This window comes from Leucoraja erinacea, unplaced genomic scaffold (genome assembly GCF_028641065.1).
Source record: "Leucoraja erinacea ecotype New England unplaced genomic scaffold, Leri_hhj_1 Leri_535S, whole genome shotgun sequence".
Taxonomy (NCBI): domain Eukaryota; kingdom Metazoa; phylum Chordata; class Chondrichthyes; order Rajiformes; family Rajidae; genus Leucoraja; species Leucoraja erinaceus.
In genome coordinates, this window is record NW_026576438.1 from 20,216 (window position 1) to 40,279 (window position 20,064).

A 20,064-nucleotide genomic window follows, 5' to 3' on the forward strand; every position below is an offset into this window, starting at 1 on the left:
TCAGTGACTGAGCTGCCAGCCCAAAAATCCATTCGGCCCACAAACTCCATACTAGCCCTCTGGAAATCAGTACCTTCGGCCCACAAACTCCATACTAGCCCTCTGGAAATCAGTGCCTTCGTACCTTCGGCCCACAACACTCATACTAGCGCAACAGAAAGCCCCCTTCCCACTGGCCAGCAATATTGGAATTGCTGCAGAGGTGGAATATTGTGTTGGGTATCCAGCCCTCCCGTGTGAGGCCGGGACCCAACGGGTCCCACTTAGTCTAGTATTGTAATGTATCTCTTGCCCAGAGTGAGGGAATCGAGGACCAGAGGACATAGGTTCAAGGTGAAGGGGAAAAGATTTAATAGGAATCTGAGGGGTGACTTTCAACAGGGAGCGAGTTGAGACTGGGACTATCCCAACTTTTAAGAAACAGTTATAGTGGTCAAGTTTGGAGGGATATGGACCAAATGCAGGCTGGTGGGACTCGTGTAGCCAGGACATGTTGGTCGGTGTGGGCAAGTTGGGCCGAAGGTCCTGTTTCCACACTGTGTCACTCTATGACTCCAACACGAAGTGCTGGAGTAACTTAGCGGGTCAGGCAGCATCTGTGGGGAACATGGATAGGTGACATTTCACACAGTGCTGGAGTAACTCGGCGGGTCAGGCAGCATCTGTGGAGAACATGGATAGGTGACATTTCGGGTCAGGACCCTTCTTCAGACTGACACTATGTTAACAAATGAGGGGGTGATCGGCAGATGAGTGAAGTGACAGAGGCGAGGAAAAATAAGGCGATAAAAGGGTGTGAGATAAGGAGAGAGGAACGTATTGTGCAGCTTTAAGAGACATTGGTCAGGTAGCATTTGGAGTATTGCATACAGTTCTGGTCACTCCATTACAGGACTGATGTGGAGGCTTTGGGGAAGGTGCAGAGATGGTTAACCAGAATGGTTTAAAAACAAGGAACTGCAGATGCTGGTTTACAAAAAAGGACACAAAATGCTGGAATAACTCAGCGGGTCAGGCAGCATCTCTGGAGAAAAGGACTGGGTGACATTTTGGGTCGAGACTGAGGAGGGTCTCGACCAGAAACGTTACACATTCCTTCCAGCATTTTGTCTCTACCTAAACAGCGCCTATCCACGTGGCGGTGTGCCAGCAGGCTGGAGAAGCGGCAAAGGCCTTGCCATAGAGCGGGCAGGTGAAGGGGCGCTGGCCGATGTGAACTTGCCGGTGCTCCAGCAGATGGTCAAGGTGGTTGAAGCCCGTATCACAGGACGGGCAGGAGAAGGGATGCTCACCGCTGTGGGTACACCGGTACTGCCACAGGCTGGACGGTCGCCGGCATGCACCCGCTCGTGGGCCAGCAGCTGGCTGGAGCAGATGAAGCCCTTGCCGCACTGGGCACAGGTGTAGGGGCGCTCCCCGGTGTGGGTGCGCTGGTGTATCAGCAGGTTACTGTATTGGATGAAGTCCTTGCCGCACTGGGCACAGGTGTAGGGGCGCTCCCCAGTGTGGATACGCCCGTGCACCAGCAGGCTGTCAGAGCGGCTGAAGCACTTTCCGCACTGGACGCAGGTGTAGGGGCGCTCGCCAGTGTGGATACGCTCGTGCACCAGCAGGTTGCTGGAGCTGGTGAATCCCTTACCGCACTGGGCACAGGTGTAGGGGCGCTCGCCGGTGTGGGTGAGCTTGTGCCTCCGCAGGCTGGTGGACTGGGTGAAGCCCTTGCCGCAGCGGCTGCAGGTGAAGGGCAGCTCCCCGATGTGCAGCCACCTGTGCTCCTTCAGCTCCTTGGACGACTTGAATTCTTTGCCGCAGTCAAAGCAGGTGAAGGGCCGCTCACTGCTGTGCACCCGCTGGTGGTCCCGCAGCCCCGAAAACTGGATAAAGCTCTTGCCACATGTGGAGCAGCCATGGGGCTTCTCGTCCTTGTGTACCCACTGGTGGGACTTCAGGACATTTGCCGTCTTGAAACTCTTGTCGCACTCTGAGCAGTCGAAGGGGCGTTCTCCCGTGTGCACCCGCCGGTGCGCCTCCAGCTGGCTCGGGCACTGGCAGGCCTTGCCACACAGGGCGCACTGATAACGCTTCTCTTTGTTGTGCCCCATCAAGTGGTACTCCATCGAAGCTCAGCCCCTCGAAGCTCAGCCTGCACACCGAGCAGATGGGGGCTCACCTGCACCCTTGCCGCCCTCAATGGCCGCTCACGTGCCCGTCTCTCCATCCACAGCACCGGCTCCTAAACCCTGCAGGAGGGGAACACAGAGGGTTAACAAGCTGGCAAACAGGACATTACTAATGCGCGAACATTACTAGTGCTGGAAGTGGGGGTGAGAGGGGATGGGGAGGGGAGCAGGGATGAAGGAGGGAGCGCTGCAGACGGAGGAATATAGACGGTGGATCGCAGCCTGCCGCCACCAGGGAGCAGGTGAAGTGGGATGGAGAGGAGGGGGTGCAGGGGGATGGGGAGGAGGAGGGGGTGCAGGAGGATGGGGAGGGGAAGAGTGGAGAGGTGAGGAGTCAAATGGGGAAGGGGAATGAGGACAGTGGAAGTGAGGGGAAGGGGAGAAGAGTGAGGGGAAAGGGGACTGGAAGAGTGGGTTAGGGGGAGAAGGGAGTGGGATGAGGAAGAAGGGGGCAACCCCGCCTCGTGATGCACTCCCGCCCTGCCCTGTGTATCCCCGCCCTTCCTTGTGACGTACCACCGCCCTGCACCGTGACGTACCCCTGCCCCACACATGCACGACCGGCGCCTTGAAGTCACGGTGGGGCAGCCGGCATCGCCCGGCCAGCGTTTGTGGGGAACGTGGATCGGTTTCTCCGCGGCCTCCCGCCGCCAGGTTGACGCTGCAGTCGGAGGACCAGAGGGCGCCCAGACTCACTCACTAACATCCCCCTCCGCCCGCACGCCTCGGGTACCTCGGGTCGCCGGCCGCAGGATCGGCCTCAGGGAGGGACGAGGGGGTGGGGAAAGGACGCGGGGCCGAGCAGCGGCGGCCGCTGTTCCCACCTGAGCTCCCGACGCTGAGCGGAGGCCTCGCCTCTTCGTCTCATGTCACAAAGGATGAGGCCCCACTCCCTCCTTGCGACCAAACGATCAGAGCCGCGTCCTGCCCCTTGGATGGACAGCGCCCTCTGCCAACCGGCGCCGCCCACCCCGCCCTAGCAACGGTTGCAATGGCCCGGTTGGCTCCGCCCTCGCGGTTCCTACACCACGTGGGGGGGTGGGGAGGGGAAACAATCACAGCAGCTGCAGAGGCTGCAAACCTGAGATAAAACCTCAAGGGGGGCCAGATCACAAAATGCTGCAGTAACTCAGCGGGACGGGCAGCATCTCTGGAGAGAAGGAATGCGTAACGTTTTGAGGTCGAGACCCTTCCTCAGACTGATAGTCGCAAGAGAGATATAGACAGTGATGTGGAGTGAAAAGCTTTTACATAGAAACATTGACAATGGATGCAGGAGTAGGCCATTCAGCCCTTCGAGCCAGCACCGCCATTCAATATGATCATGGCTGATCATCCAGAAACAGTACCCCATTCCTGCCTTCTCCCCATATCCCCTGATTCCGCTATCTTTAGGAACTCTATCTAGCTCTCTCTTGAAAGTATCTAGAGAACCGGCCTCCTCCTGAGGCAGAGAATTCCACAGACTAGCAACTGCATTGTGTGAAAAAGTGTTTCCTCGTCTCCATTCTAAATGGCTTATTCTTAAACTATGGCCCCTGGTTCTGAACTCCCCCATCATCGGAAACATGTTTCCTGCCTCTAGCAAAGTGTGTCCAGGTTCAGCTCCTAAAGGACCGTGTTGGGGCACTGGAGAAGCCGCTGGATGACCTCAGGATCATCTGGGAAAATCCTGGACAGGACCTACAGTAAGATCGTTACACCGAAGATACCTGAAGAGACAAGGGACAAGTCTGCGAGTCAAAAGGTGACATTGAGGCATAACTGAAGAGACAGACGTCAGGCAGAGCCGTGGTAGTTGGGGAAAGACAGGGGTTTCTGCGGCAACAGGTGGGAGTCAAGGTTGGTGTGTTGCCTCCCTGGTGCCAGGATTTAGGACGTCACGGACCGATTGCAGAGCATCCTCAAGGGTGAAGGTGAGCAGCCAGAAGTAGTAGTGCATGTCGGCACAAATGACGTCGGGAAGAAGAGGAAAGACATTCTACAGCGTGACTTCAAAGAACTCAGAATGCGGCTGAAAAGCAGGACACCCAGGGTGGTTATCTCCGGTTTGCTTCCAGTTCCTCGTGCTGGTGAGGGAAGGAACAGGGAGATAGAGGATCTCAATGTGTGGCTGAGGAGCTGGTGCAGGGAGCAGGGATTTAGATTATTAGACCACTGGGATCTATTTGGGGGAAGGACGAATTGGACAAAAAGGATGGGTTGCACCTTAACAGGCGAAGGAAGAGGTATTTCTGGGAATAATACAGGAGGTGCAGGATTGGTTCATCAAAAAGAGGAAGAAAGATTCCAAGGGGAGTAAGGGGCGACCGTGGCTGACAAGGGCAGTCAGGGACAACATAAAAATAAAAGTACAACATAGCAAAGATGAGCGGAAAGCCAGAGGATTGGTTAACTTTTAAAAAGCAACAGAAGATAACTAAAACGGCAATACTGGGAGAAAATATGAGGTACAAAGGCAAGCTGGCCAAGAATATAAAGGAGGATACTAAAAGCTTCTTTTGTTATGTGAAGAGGAAACAATTAGTTAAGCCCAGATTTGGACCCTTGAAGACTGAAAAAAGTTAATTTATTATGGGGACCAAGGAAATGGCAGGTGAGTTGAACAAGTGCTTTGGATTTGTCTTCACAATCTCCCAGATGTACTAATGGCCAGATGATCTAGGGTGACGGAGAACTGAAGGAAATTCACATTAGGCAAGAAATGGTGTTGGGTAGACTGATGGGACTGAAGGCTGATAAATCCTCAGGGTCTGATGGTCTACATCCCATGGTACTTAAGAAAGGAGAAGTCAACGGGGGGAGAGAGAGGTGGAGAGAGGGAGGGTGGACCGAGAGTTTATTGATTACCCCCCCTTAGACGGGGGCGTATTGATTATGTACAGCAAGTGGGAAGAGTGGGGGAGAGATGGAGATGGAAAAAGGGGAGAGGAGGAGTTTATTGATTACTAGACTAAGTGGGACCAGTTGGGTCCCAGCATCACTTGGGAGGGCTGGTCACCCAACGCAATATTCCACCTCTCCACCAATTCCAAGTGGGGGGGGGGGGGCTTTCTGGAGTGCTTGTATGGGTGTTGTGGGCTATTGCGACTAGTTTCCAGAGGGCTAGTATGGACATTGTGGGCCAAATGGATTCTTGGGCTGGCAGCTCAGTCACTCAAGCCTGTGGTGCTGGCAGCTCACTCACTCACGGCCAGTGGGCTGCAGTTTACTCATGGCTATTCCTTGAAATTCCCCTTGAAGCTGGGTGTAAGGCCACCAAATCCAAGTGCAGTTTCATACCATTTCAAACAGGATGCAAGGCCACTAAAGACAGCGAGTCGTGACCTCTCCCTCCAAATCTTGCAGAGACTGAGCCACACCTACACTTCTGGGTTTTATAGTCCCTCCACCCTCCCACCAGAGGGGCGGGGCCGTCGTGGCGCAATTGACAGGAGAGAGAATCTCAATATTTTTTAAACACTAATCACTATATGATTTTTTATCGTTGGGAAATATCCTCGGCACTTAATGAGCGGAGGGGGACTCTGAGTAAGATGGCCAAAATTCACAGCCGTACGTGGTAGCGTTTTCTCTAAAATGAATATAAAGTGCAAACAGGAAGTGGTCAAGATTAGAATTTTCATTATATAGAAGGCAAGACAACTTTAATTAGGCAAGGCAACTTTAATTAGGCAACACAGCTTTAGCATATCCAAATCAAAGGCAACACAGCTTTAGCATTTCCAAACTATATTTTTAAACCACATTAAGGGCACTGACAGGTCAGTAAAACCACTCACTGTTTAGTAGACATGTGTTCAGTGTTATTCACAGATCAGACTGAGAGACATGTCCCTCGCTTCCCCCCATCTTGCAGAGACTGACTGAGGCACCCAACACTTCTGGGTTTTATAGTCTCTCCGGAAGGGACATGGCCTTCAGGAGAGAGAATCTCAACAGTTTTTAAACACTAATAACTCGTTTATTTTCATCGATGGGAAAAATCCTCGTCCTGCACAGCGGAAGTGGACTGAATTAGATGGCCAAAAATCACAGCACGGAAACAGGCCATCTCGGCCCTACAACTCCGTGCCGAACAACGTTTTCCCCTTAGTCCCACCTGCCTGCACTCATACCATAACCCTCCATTCCCTTCTCATCCATATGCTTATCCAATTTATTTTTAAATGATACCAACGAACCTGCCTCCACCACTTCCACTGGAAGCTCATTCCACACCGCTACCAGTCTCTGAGTAAAGAAGTTACCCCTCATGTTACCCCTAAACTTCTGTCCCTTAATTCTGAAGCCATGTCCTCTTGTTTGAATCTTCCCTATTCTCAAAGGGAAAAGCTGATCCACATCAACTCTATCTATCCCTCTCATCATTTTATCAAGTCCCCCCTTAACCTTCTGCGCTCCAGAGAATAAAGACCTAACTTAATCAACCTTTCTCTGTAACTTAGTTGTTGAAACCCAGGCAACATTCTAGTAAATCTCCTCTGTACTCTCTCTATTTTGTTGACATCCTTCCTATAATTGGGCGACCAAAATTGTACACCATACTCCAGATTTGGTCTCACCAATGCCTTGTACAATTTTAACATTACATCCCAGCTTCTATACTCAATGGTCTGATTTATAAGATCTATATCGGTGAGACCAAGCGGAGGTTGGGCGATCGTTTCGCCGAACACCTCCGCTCGGTCCGCAATAACCAAGCTGACCTCCCGGTGGCTCAGCACTTCAACTCCCCCTCCCACTCCGTCTCCGACCTCTCTGTCCTGGGTCTCCTCCATGGCCACAGCGAGCAGCACCGGAAATTGGAGGAACAGCACCTCATATTCCGTTTGGGGAGTCTGCATCCTGGGGGCAAGAACATCGAATTCTTCCAATTTTGTTAGTCCTTGCTGTCTCCTCCCCTTCCTCAGTCCCCCTGCTGTCTCCTCCCATCCCCCCGCCTTCGGGCTCCTCCTACTTTTCCCTTTCTTGTCCCCGCCCACCCCCGCCCCCGATCAGTCTGAAGAAGGGTTTCGGCCAGAAACGTTGCCTATTTCCTTCGCTCCATAGATGCTGCTGCACCCGCTGAGTTTCTCCAGCTTTTTTGTGTACCTTCGATTCTCCAGCATCTGCATTTCCTTCTTAAACACTCTGATTTATAAAGGCTGGCATACCAAAAGCTTTCTTTACCACCTTATCTATATGAGATTCCACCTTCAAGGAACTATGCACGGTTATTCCCAGATCCCTCTGTTCAATTGTATTCTTCAATTCCCTACCATTTACCATGTACGTCCTATTTTAATGTGTCCTGCCAAGGTGCAGCACCTCACATTTATCAGCATTAAACTCCATCTGCCATCTTTCAGCCCATTCTTCCAAATGGCCCAAATCACTCTGTAGACTTTGGAAATCGTCTTCATTATCCACAACACCCCCTATCTTGGTATCATCTGCATACTTACTAATCCAATTTACCACACCTTCATCCAGATCATTGATGTACATAACAAACAACAATGGACCCAACACCGATCCCTGAGGCACCCCACTAGTCACCTGCCTCCAACCCGACAAACGGCCATCCACCATTACCCTCTCGCTTCTCCCATTTATAACCATATAACCACATAACAATTACAGCACGGAAACAGGCCATCTCGACCCTTCTAGTCCGTGCCGAACACGTATTCTCCCCTAATCCCATATACCTGCGCTCAGACCATAACCCTCCATTCCTTTCTCGTCCATATAACTATCCAACATTCAGCCACTGTTGAATCCATCTTGCAACTCCTGCATTTATACCCAACAGTTGAACCTTCGTAACCAACCTTCCATGAGGAACCTTGTCAAAGGCCTTACTAAAGTCCATATAGACAACATCCACTGCTTTACCCTCATCAATTTGCCTAGTAACCTCTTCAAAAAACTAAAGAAGATTAGTCAAACATGAACATCCAGGCACAAATCCATGCTGACTGTTCCTAATCAGACCCTGTTTATCCAGATGCTTATATATATATATATTATCTCTAAGTATCTTTTCCATTAATTTGCCCACCACTGAAGTCAAACAAACAGGCCTATAATTGCTAGGTTTACTCTTAGAACCCTTTTTAAACAATGGAACAACATGCGCAGTACGCCAATCCTCGGGTACTATTCCCGTTTCTAATGACATTTGAAATATTTCTGTCATAGCCCCGGCTATTTCTACACTAACTTCCCTCAATGTCCTAGGTAATATCCTGTCAGGACCTGGAGACTTATTCACTTTTTTATTTTTCAAAAGTGTCAGTACTTCTTTTACTTTGAAACTCATAGTATCCATTGCTACTCTACTAGTTTCCCTTACCTCACATAATTCAATATCCTTCTCCTTGGTGAATACTGAAGAAAAGAAATTGTTCAATATCTCCCCCATCACTTTTGGCTCTGCAGATAGCTGTCCACTCTGTCTCTCCAATGGACCAATTTTATCCCTCGTTATCCTTTTACTATTAATATAGCTGTAGAAACCCTTTGGATTTACTTTCACCTTACTTGCCAAAGCAACCTCATGTCTTCTTTTAGCTTTTCTAATTTCTTTCTTAAGATTCTTTTTACATTCCTTATACTCCTCAAGCACCTCATTTACTTCATGCTACCTATAATTATTGTAGATCTCCCTCTTTTTCCGAACAAGATGTCCAATTTCCCTATAAACCAGGACTCATTCCAATTTTTACTGTTTCCTTTCAACCGAACAGGAACATAAAGATTCTGTACTCTTAAAATGTCCCCTTTAAATGTCCTCCATTTCTCTTCTACATCCTTCCCATAAAACAAAATGTCCCAGTTCACTCCTTTTAAATCATTTTGCATCATTTTAATTCAAACAAGGGGACATGACTTGAGAATTAAGGGACTGAAGTTTAGGGGTAACATGAGGGGGAACTTCTTTACTCAGAGAGTGGTAGCTGTGTGGAATGAGCTTCCAGTGAAGGTGGTGGAGGCAGGTTTGTTTTTATCATTTAAAAATAAATTGGATAGTTATATGGATGGGAAGGGAATGGAGGGTTATGGTCTGAGCACAGGTATATGGGACTAGGGGAGATTATGTGTTCAGCACGGGCCAGAAGGGTCGAGATGGCCTGTTTCCGTGCTGTAATTGTTATTATATGGTTATATCTCATCAAAGTTAGCCTTTCTCCAATCAAAAATCTCAACCCTAGGTCCAGTTCTGACCCTCTCCTTATTTGTGTTGAAACTAATGGTATTGTGATCACTGGACCCGAAGAGCTCCCCAACGCATACCTCCGCCACCTGTCCCGTCTCATTTCCTAACAGGAGGTCCAACACTGCCCCTCCTCTAGTAGGTAGCTCTATGTATTGCTGCAAAAAACTATCCTGCACACATTTTACAAACTCCAAACCATCCAGCCCATATACCGAATGTGTTTCCCAGTCTATGTGTGGAAAGTTGAAAACTCCCACAATCACTACTTTGTGCTTACTACTAATATCTGCTATCTCCTTACCAATTCTCGATCCCCATTTGGCGGTCTATAATACAGCCCTATAAGAGTTGCTACCCCTTTCCCACTTCTCAGTTCCACCCAAATAGCCTCCCTAGATGAGCCCTCCAATCTATCCTACCAAAGCACTGCTGTAATACCGTCCCTGACTAGTAATACAACACCTCCACCTCTTGCCCCTCCAATTCTATCACACCTGAAGAAACAAAATCCTGGAATATTTAGTTTCCAATCACAGCCCTCCTGCAACCACGTTTCACTGATCGCCACAACATCATACTTCCAGGTGTCTATCCAAACTCTAAGCTCATCCACCTTTCTTACAATGCTCCTAGCATTAAAATATGCACATTTAAGAACCCCCCCGCCTCTTATTCTCTGTTTATTTCCTTTTTTTTCTTTCTCCTCGTGCCCGAGTGCTTCCCTTTTCTGCTTCCTCGTCCCATTCTGTCTACTAGCTTTCTCTATTTGAGTCCCTCGCCCCAACCATTCTAGTTTAAAGTCTCCCCAGCTGCCTTTGCAAATTTCCCCGCCAGGATATTGGTCCCCCTCGGGTTCAAGTGCAACCCATCCTTTCTGTACAGGTCCCACCTTCCCCAAAAGAAGTCCCAATGATCCAGAAATTTGAATCCCTGCCCACTGCACCAGTCTTTCAGCCACGCATTTATCCTCCACCTCGCTCCATTCCTACTCTCACTGTCGCGTGGCACAGGCAGTAATCCTGAGATTGTTACCTTTTTGGTCCTTTTCCTTAACTCTCCTCCCAACTCCCTAAATCCTCCCTTCAGGATCTCTTCCCTTTTTTTACCTATGTCATTGGTACCTATATGTACCACGACCTCAGGCTCCTCTCCCTCTGGCAGCGCCTTTTCTAAAATCAATATACAGAACAGGAAGTGGCCAAGGTCAGACTATTAGTAATATACTGGACTAAGTGGGACCCGTTGTGTCCCAGCATTACATGGGAGGGCTGGTAACCAACGCAATATTCCTCCTCTCCACCAATTCCAATATTGCTCGCCAGTTGGGGGGAGGCGCTTTCTGTTGGTTGTTGTGGGCCGAATGTACTGGGTTCCAGTGGGCTAGTATAGACATTGTGGGCCGAATGGATTCTTGGTCTGGCAGCCAACGGTTGCAACAATTTTAAAAGCCAAGCCAAGCCAAGCCAAGGCAAACAATTGGGCAGCAAGCAGCCACCTGACAACCAAAATTCATTTTGTGAACACAAACTTAAAAAAAAAGGTGAGGCAAACGATTGGGCAGCAAGCAGGCACCGGAAATTTTTTTTTGTTTTTACAAAGGCGAGGCAAACAATTGGGCAGCAAGCAGCCACATGTCAACCAAAATTCATTTTGTGAACACAAACTCTTTTTAATAAAAGGCGAGGCAAACAATTGGGCAGCATGCAGCCACCAGTCAACCAAAATTCATTTTGTGATCACAAACTTTTTTTTAAACAAAAGGTGAGGCAAACAATTGGGCAGCAAGCAGCCACCTGACAACCAAAATTCATTTTGCGAGCGCAAACTTAAAAAAAAAAAAAGTCGAGGCAATGAATTGGGCAGCAAGCAGCCACCTGACAACCCAAATTCATTTTGTGAACAGAAACTTTTTTTAACATAAGTCGAGGCAAACAATTGGGCAGCAAGCAGCCACCTGACAACCAAAATACATTTTGTGAACACAAACTTAAAAAAAAAAGGCGAGGCAAACAATTGGGCAGCAGCCTCTTTACAGCCACGTCGAGGGAACTCACCGTGGAGTCACGTGCGTTCAGTGTTATTCGCAGCTCAGAGAGCCAGGATGCTCTCGCTTCCTGGGTCTGGCAGAGACTGAGTGACGCACGACACTTTCGGGTTTTATAGTCCCCCCCCCCCCCCCCCCCGCAACCAGCAGGAGGTAGCGGAGAGATTGGGGAATTTTGTAAAAACATTAATATCTCTCTCATCGACGGAAAAAATTCTCAGAAATCGCGCCACAGTGGGCCATAAGCGGTCAAGATCAGACTTTTAATAATATAGATATTACACATATATACACTCAGACAGAGGTTTATAACATTATTTACCCCAGTTCTTCTCACAGACCTGTAGTTTATGTGGAGATGTATCGATTATTTGCGGGGTGGGGGGGGGACAGACACTGAGAGATGTTTATAAGTGGCCACACCAAAGTCTCCCGGGGGAATGCCCTCGCTGACATTACTGCCCGCACAGATTACGAATTCTGCACATTGGTCCCCACAGAACCAAAGATTCTAGTAGGCAGAATAGCTCTGTCAAACAAGGGAATGTAAAGTTTATTAATGTAACGTTTTGCCATGTAAAAAGATAATTGGAAACAAGGTGACTGTGCCATTGACCCTTTGACGGGCCGGTGGCCCGTTCTTTTACACTATATACACTTCCTTACACATGCTGATAAGGAGGGAAAGGAGAGAGGAGGAGAGGTACTGTATTTTACTCTTGTGAGAATTGTATTGCTTTAAAGTGTGTGAATATCTGAGATTCAGCATATTGCGTGAGGTATGGAAATTTGTGAGTGAATGTCACAGAAAAGAGGGTGTAGAGTGAGTGAGTTTAACGACTGTTACTTGTTTGTGGAACCGGGTGAATGTTGAATGGGTGAATGTTGATTTAATCATATAATTCTGAATGGGAGAAGCCAGAGGGTAATGGTGGATGGCTGTTTATCGGGTTGGAGCAGGTGACTAGTGGGGTGCCTCAGGGATCTGTGTTGGGTCCTTTGTTGTTTGTCATGTACATCAATGATCTGGATGAAGGTGTGGTAAATTGGATTAGTAAGTATGCAGATGATACGAAGATATGGGGTGTTGTGGATAATGAAGAGGATTTTCAAAGTCTACAGAGTGATTTAGGCCATTTGGAAAAATGGGCTGAAAGATGGCAGATGGAGTTTAATGCTGATAAATGTGAGGTGCTACACCTTGGCAGGACAAATCAAAATAGGACGTACATGGTAAATGGTAGGGAATTGAAGAATACAGTTGAACAGAGGGATCGAGGTATAACCGTGCATAGTTCCTTGAAGGTGGAATCTCATATAGATAGGGTGGTAAAGAAAGCTTTTGGTATGCTAGCCTTTATAAATCAGAGCATTGAGCATAGAAGCTGGGATGTGATGTTAAAATTATACAAGGCATTGGTGAGACCAAATCTGGAGTATGGTGTACAATTTTGGTCGCCCAATTATAGGAAGGATGTCAACAAAATAGAGAGAATACAGAGGAGATTTACTAGAATGTTGCCTGGGTTTCAACAACTAAGTTACAGAGATAGGTTGAATAAGTTAGGTCTTTATTCTCTGGAGCGCAGAAGGTTAAGGGGGGACTTGATAGAGGTCTTTAAAATGATGAGAGGGATAGACAGAGTTGATGTGGACAAGCTTTTCCCTTTGAGAATAGGGAAGATTCAAACAAGAGGACATAACTTCAGAATTAAGGGACAGAAGTTTAGGGGTAATATGAGGGGGAACTTCTTTACTCGGAGAGTGGTAGCGGTGTGGAATGAGCTTCCAGTGGAAGTGGTGGAGGCAGGTTCATTGGTATAATTTAAAAATAAATTGGATAGGCATATGGATGAGAAGCGAATGGAGGGTTATGGTATGAGTGCAGGCAGGTGGGACTAAGGGAAAAAAATTTGTTCGGCACGGACTTGTAGGGCCGAGATGGCCTGTTTCCGTGCTGTAATTGTTATATGATTATATGTTATATGAATTCAGATGAAATAGGATGTCATTGAATGAGCTTGCTCATTTACGTGATAAATCTTTCTAGAGTCTTAAGTGGTTTAAAAGGTAGTGTCTCTACGAAGTTGCAGTTGTGTGGGGGTGGAGCCGCACACAGTTATTTTTGTTTCCTTTGCTCTTTGGAAACGCATTGGCGATCTATGTGGAAATTAACTGTTTATTCTCTATCTTCTCAACTTTTATTAAACAGCGGATATGGCTCAGCTAAGAGACTGTTCATTTTCTTCGCTGCGTGATCTGGCATTAGGATTTGTGACCTTGTTGGTATTTTAAGTTTGATTTCTTCCTATTTCTTACCTTTTTAATTGAATTCAAGAGAGATCTGAATTGCACACTGGCCATGTGGGATTCAGATTGAGGTGTTGGATGAGAATTGGAAACGCCTTTATCTCAGAAAAAAATGTTAATTTGAAATTGTTTTTTGTCTTATAATGACCTATTTTTAAAGGGTCTGCCTTGTAAGTAGTTAAAGAGTTTAAGTAACGTCTTGACTGAGACTGGACATGACCTTAGTGATGAATTAATTACATATGCACAGCAATTAACTGAACCTTGTCCGTCTTACTGAAACTAATGAACCACAGAAACCACTATCAACTAACCATAACAGCGAATCCTTACAACCAGGAGATCACGAACTGATAAGAAATTGGGATGGGAAGAAATTGGGAGAACGGTGGACGGAGCCCTTGCAACAACTACGGACTACACCTGCAGCAGTGAAGGTGGAAAATAATCCTCATTGGATACACCTAACCTATTGCAAAAGGATTGAAAACTCGAGAAAGGAAGTATGAACTTGGACGTCCTCTTACAAGACTGGAAGCCATACAAAACATTTTTTAAATGACCAGTATTTACAGTATCTTGTTTAAACCTGCAATTAACCTACGCAAACATATTGCATGGAATAATATACGTGCCTCCCTGATCCCGGATACTAGGAACAAGTCTCCTCCTGGTTGAATAAACTTGAACCATTAACAGTGACCACTTATTTGTTCTTTGAGGTCCCGGGATTAGGAATAATGGTCCACCTCTCTGAAAACCAAATGGATCGATTTGAGATGGGTGCCACCTCTGAGTCACACTTAACTGGAGCTACTAGACCTCCAGCAACAGTGAAAGAAATAGGAAAAATGATAAAATGGTGAAGGGTAAACAATTCATGTTTTCAAGTTGCCAATGTCACAGATCACAAGGGTCAGAAAGGAATGGGACACTATTTATGAAAAGTGACAGCCGCCTACTGAGGATCTGCCAAGGTTACCAATGGCTCTGGTCCAAGTACCCTCTGAACTATGGGCAAAGCATAAGAATCATGTGGGATGCGGCCTTGAATTTAAAATAGGGTGCTGCCTTGCCATGTTTAAAACAATATTGACTGGCCCTGGAGGCTGAAGAAGGCATAGCTATGGTCATAGTATTTTTATTACAACACGGGTATTAGTGAAAAGCAAAGTCCTATAATACTCCTATTCTGCCAATCCCATTTAACCATATAACCATATAACAATTACAGCACGGAAACAGGCCATCTCGGCCCTACAAGTCCGTGCCGAACAATTTTTTTTTCCCCTTAGTCCCATCTGCCTGCACTCATACCATAACCCTCCATTCCCTTCTCATCCATATGCCTATCCAATTTATTTTTAAATGATACCAATGAACCTGCCTCCACCACTTCCACTGGAAGCTCATTCCACACCACTACCACCCTCTGAGTAAAGAAGTTCCCCCTCATATTATCCCTAAACTTCTGTCCCTTAATTCTGAAGTCATGTCCTCTTGTTTGAATCTTCCCTATTCTCAAAGGGAAAAGCTTGTCCACATCAACTCTGTCTATCCCTCTCATCATTTTAAAGACCTCTATCAGGTCCCCCCTTAACCTTCTGCGCTCCAGAGAATAAAGACCTAACTTATTCAACCTATCTCTGTAACTTAGTTGTTGAAACCCAGGCAACATTCTAGTAAATCTCCTCAGTACTCTCTCTATTTTGTTGACATCCTTCCTATAATTGGGCGACCAAAATTGTACACCATACTCCAGATTTGGTCTCACCAATGCCTTGTACATTTTTAACATTACATCCCAGCTTCTATACTCAATGCTCTGATTTATAAAGGCTAGCATACCAAAAGCTTTCTTTACCACCCTATCTATATGAGATTCCACCTTCAAGAACTATGCACGGTTATACCCAGATCCCTCTGTTCAACTGTATTCTTCAATTCCCTACCATTTACCATGTACGTCCTATTTTGATTTGTCCTGCCAAGGTGTAGCACCTCACATTTATCAGCATTAAACTCCATCTGCCATCTTTCAGCCCATTTTTCCAAATGGCCTAAATCACTCTGTAGACTTTGGAAATCCTCTTCATTATCCACAACACCCCCTGTCTTGGTATCATCTGCATACTTACTAATCCAATTTACCACACCTTCATCCAGATCATTGATGTACATGACAAACAACAAAGGACCCAACACAGATCCCTGAGGCACCCCACTAGTCACCTGCCTCCAACCTGATAAACAGCCATCCACCATTACCCTCTGGCTTCTCCCATACAGCCACTGTTGAATCCATCTTGCTATTCCTGCATTTATACCCAACAGTTGAACCTTCTTAACCAACCTTCCATGAGGAACCTTGTCAAAGGCCTTACTAAAGTCCATATAGACAACATCCACTGCTTTACCCTCGTCAATTTCCCTAGTAACCTCTTCAAAAAATTCAAGAAGATTAGTCAAACATGATCTTCCAGGCACAAATCCATGTTGACTGTTCCTAATCATACCCTGTTTATCTAGATGCTTATATATATTATCTCTAAGTATCTTTCCCATTAATTTGCCCACCACTGAATTCAAACTAACAGGTCTATAATTGCTAGGTTTACTCTTAGAACCCTTTTTAAACAATGGAACAACATGCGCAGTACGCCAATCCTCGGGGACTATTCCCGTTTCTAATGACATTTGAAATATTTCTGTCATAGCCCCGGCTATTTCTACACTAACTTCCCTCAATGTCCTAGGGAATATCCTGTCAGGACCTGGAGACTTATCCACTTTTATATTTTTCAAAAGTGTCAGTACTTCTTTTACTTTGAACCTCATAGTATCCATAGCTACTCTACTAGTTTCCCTTACCTCACATAATTCAATATCCCTCTCCTTGGTGAATACCGAAGAAAAAAAATTGTTCAATATCTCCCCCATCTCTTTTGGCTCTGCAGATAGCTGTCCACTCTGTCTCTCCAATGGACCAATTTTATCCCTTGTTATCCTTTTGCTATTAATATAGCTGTAGAAACCCTTTGGATTTACTTTCACCTTACTTGCCAAAGCAACCTCATATCTTCTTTTAGCTTTTCTAATTTCTTTCTTAAGATTCATTTTACATTCCTTATACTCCTCAAGCACCGAACGTGGGAAGACGTAATGAATGGTGTTTTAACTAAGACTTGAGATCTATTAAAAAATAGTGATCCCTATTGCTACTTTAGTACCTGACACCAATATTATTCTGTCATTTATTCATGTCATTATAAGAAACCGACAACTTTACAGTAACTTGACCTATGTTGAGCCTTTTTCTCCATACCCCTGCATAAAGACAGCCAGTTCCGGTTTGCATGTATCTACAAAGATCAACAAGGAGGCACTTGTGCTATAATAAGACGAGAGTGTTGCGCCTATAATCCCTGATGAATCCACTAATATCACTGACCTTGCTACCAATATTTCCCAAGAAATTGAAAAGACCCGCACGGTTGTCAGTGACATGCATGGGTACAATGAAGGAAATGAGGGCTGCTGGCCATTCAGTTGGTTTGGTGGACTCTGGGGTACAGTGTTACATTATTAGAGTATAAATATATCTGTTTGAACATTACCTGTGTATGGAGAAAGAGAGACTGTAGCCTGTATTTTACATACTGTGAGAGTTGACTCCCACACCCACCTGGCAAAATAAGACGTTACTGTATTACTAACATTTATGTTGTCATCTGTTTGAAGCAAACTGAATCTTAATACTAGGACTCAGCACATGGGAGGGGCAAACACAGAAAGGGAGGGACACACCTTAAAACCCCTTACCGGCTAGAAGTAGATCTCTTTCCCTGCTGAAGCTACAGCGAAACTGGAAAATCATTGCCCAGTCGGGAAGAGTTCGGCAAGCAGTCTCCGCAAGCTGGAAAAAAACAAAGACTTGGTGAGCACCTTGGTGTTAACCCTATATTGCATTATAGTTTACTACTAAGCCAGAAATGAGTAATAACATGTAGAGGGGAGTGGGGGTAGAGCGATTTTTTAGCAACAATAATAATGTGAATCGCGTTCAACACAGGAATCAACCGAGGCGAAGAGATTATTTTACAGTTGCTGTTAGTTATTTATAAAATGGCCAGACTCTGCACCATCAGAGGGTTCTCTGCAAGAGCAGAGCCTGCCTCCTTCGGGTATCATGAAGCAGGCAAAGATATTAACACACTTTGTAAAACCGGCAAATCCCACCCTGGAAACATTACAAAAATTGGCCTCTAGTACTGAAACCTGGGCAAAGCAAACACGGCAAATTTTGATTGGACATTATCAAAACAGCCTGGAGTGATCTCCTGGACAAGTGTCGATCGCCTGGATTGGGGTCGGAGAGGAATTTCCCGGATTTTTTTCCCCGAATTGGACCTGGGTTTTTATCCGGTTTTTTGCCTCCCCCAGGAGATCACGAGGTTCTTGGGGTGGAGAGGGGTGATAGCGGTATAAAGGGGAGGGTAGTGTCTTGTGTTCTGTGTCTTGTGTCTACTGTTTGTGGCTAAGTGTGTCTGTTTAGTGTTCAGCCATGAGCGAATGGCGGTGCGGGCTCGACGGGCCTGGTGGTCTACTCTCGCACCTACTTTCTGTGTTTCTGTGTTTAATACAACACCTCCACCTCTTGCCCCTCCAATTCTATCACACCTGAAGAAACAAAATCCTGGAATATTTAGTTTCAAATCACAGCCCTCCTGCAACCATGTTTCACTGATCGCCACAACATCATACTTCCAGGTGTCTATCCAAACTCTATGCTCATCCACCTTTCTTACAATGCTCCTAGCATTAAAATATGCACATTTAAGAAACCCCCCGCCTCTTATTCTCTGTTTATTTCCTTTTTTTTCTTTCTCCTCTTGTGCCCGAGTGCTTCCCTTTTCTGCTTCCTCGTCCCATTCTGTCTACTAGCTTTCTCTATTTGAGTCCCTCGCCCCAACCATTCTAGTTTAAAGTCTCCCCAGCAGCCTTTGCAAATTTCCCTGCCAGGATATTGGTCCCCCTCGGGTTCAAGTGCAACCCATCCTTTCTGTACAGGTCCCACCTTCCCCAAAAGAAGTCCCAATGATCCAGAAACTTGAATCCCTGCCCTCTGCACCAGTCTTTCAGCCACGCATTTATCCTCCACCTCGCTCCATTCCTACTCTCACTGTCGCGTGGCACAGGCAGTAATCCTGAGATTGTTACCTTTTTGGTCCTTTTCCTTAACTCTCCTCCCAACTCCCTAAATCCTCCCTTCAGGACCTCTTCCCTTTTTTTTTACCTATGTCATTGGTACCTATATGTACCACGACCTCAGGCTCCTCTCCCTCTGGCAGCGCCTTTTCTAAAATCAATATACAGAACAGGAAGTGGCCAAGGTCAGACTATTAGTAATATACTGGACTAAGTGGGACCCGTTGTGTCCCAGCATTACATGGGAGGGCTGGTAACCAACGCAATATTCCTCCTCTCCACCAATTCCAATATTGCTCGCCAGTTGGGGGGAGGGGGGGGACGCTTTCTGTTGGTTGTTGTGGGCCGAATGTACTGGGTTCCAGTGGGCTAGTATAGACATTGTGGGCCGAATGGATTCTTGGTCTGGCAGCCAACGGTTGCAACAATTTTAAAAGCCAAGCCAAGCCAAGGCAAACAATTGGGCAGCAAGCAGCCACCTGACAACGAAAATTCATTTTGTGAACACAAACTTAAAAAAAAAGGCGAGGCAAACAATTGGGCAGCAAGCAGCCACATGTCAACCAAAATTCATTTTGTGAACACAAACTCTTTTTAATAAAAGGCGAGGCAAACAATTGGGCAGCATGCAGCCACCAGTCAACCAAAATTCATTTTGTGATCACAAACTTTTTTTTAAACAAAAGGTGAGGCAAACAATTGGGCAGCAAGCAGCCACCTGACAACCAAAATTCATTTTGCGAGCGCAAACTTAAAAAAAAAAAAGTCGAGGCAATGAATTGGGCAGCAAGCAGCCACCTGACAACCAAAATTCATTTTGTGAACAGAAACTTTTTTTTTTAACATAAGTCGAGGCAAACAATTGGGCAGCAAGCAGTCACCTGACAACCAAAATACATTTTGTGAACACAAACTTAACAAAAAAAAGGCGAGGCAAACAATTGGGCAGCAGCCTCTTTACAGCCACGTCGAGGGAACTCACCGTGGAGTCATGTGCGTTCAGTGTTATTCGCAGCTCAGAGAGCCAGGACGCTCTCGCTTCCTGGGTCTGGCAGAGACTGAGTGACGCACGACACTTTCGGGTTTTATAGTCTCCCCCACCCCCCCTTGCAACCAGC

The 20,064-nt window shown here is 46.4% G+C and overlaps 1 protein-coding gene across 2 annotated transcripts; it reads right to left on the reverse strand.

Moving 5' to 3' along the window:
• Positions 1-126: 126 nt before the first annotated feature.
• On the reverse strand, positions 127-18,027 carry LOC129694078 (zinc finger protein 239-like). Of its 2 annotated transcripts, XM_055630806.1 has the most exons (3): positions 17,561-18,027; positions 17,356-17,423; positions 127-2,240 (listed from the first exon to the last, which is right to left on the reverse strand). In XM_055630806.1, exon 3 carries the CDS (start codon positions 2,115-2,117, stop codon positions 1,128-1,130), a length of 990 nt encoding a protein of 329 aa, XP_055486781.1. In that variant the 5' UTR covers positions 2,118-2,240; positions 17,356-17,423; positions 17,561-18,027; the 3' UTR covers positions 127-1,127. The 2 variants fall into 2 exon arrangements, with proteins under 2 accessions (XP_055486781.1, XP_055486780.1); XM_055630805.1 differs by lacking the exon at positions 17,356-17,423.
• Positions 18,028-20,064: the final 2,037 nt, after the last annotated feature.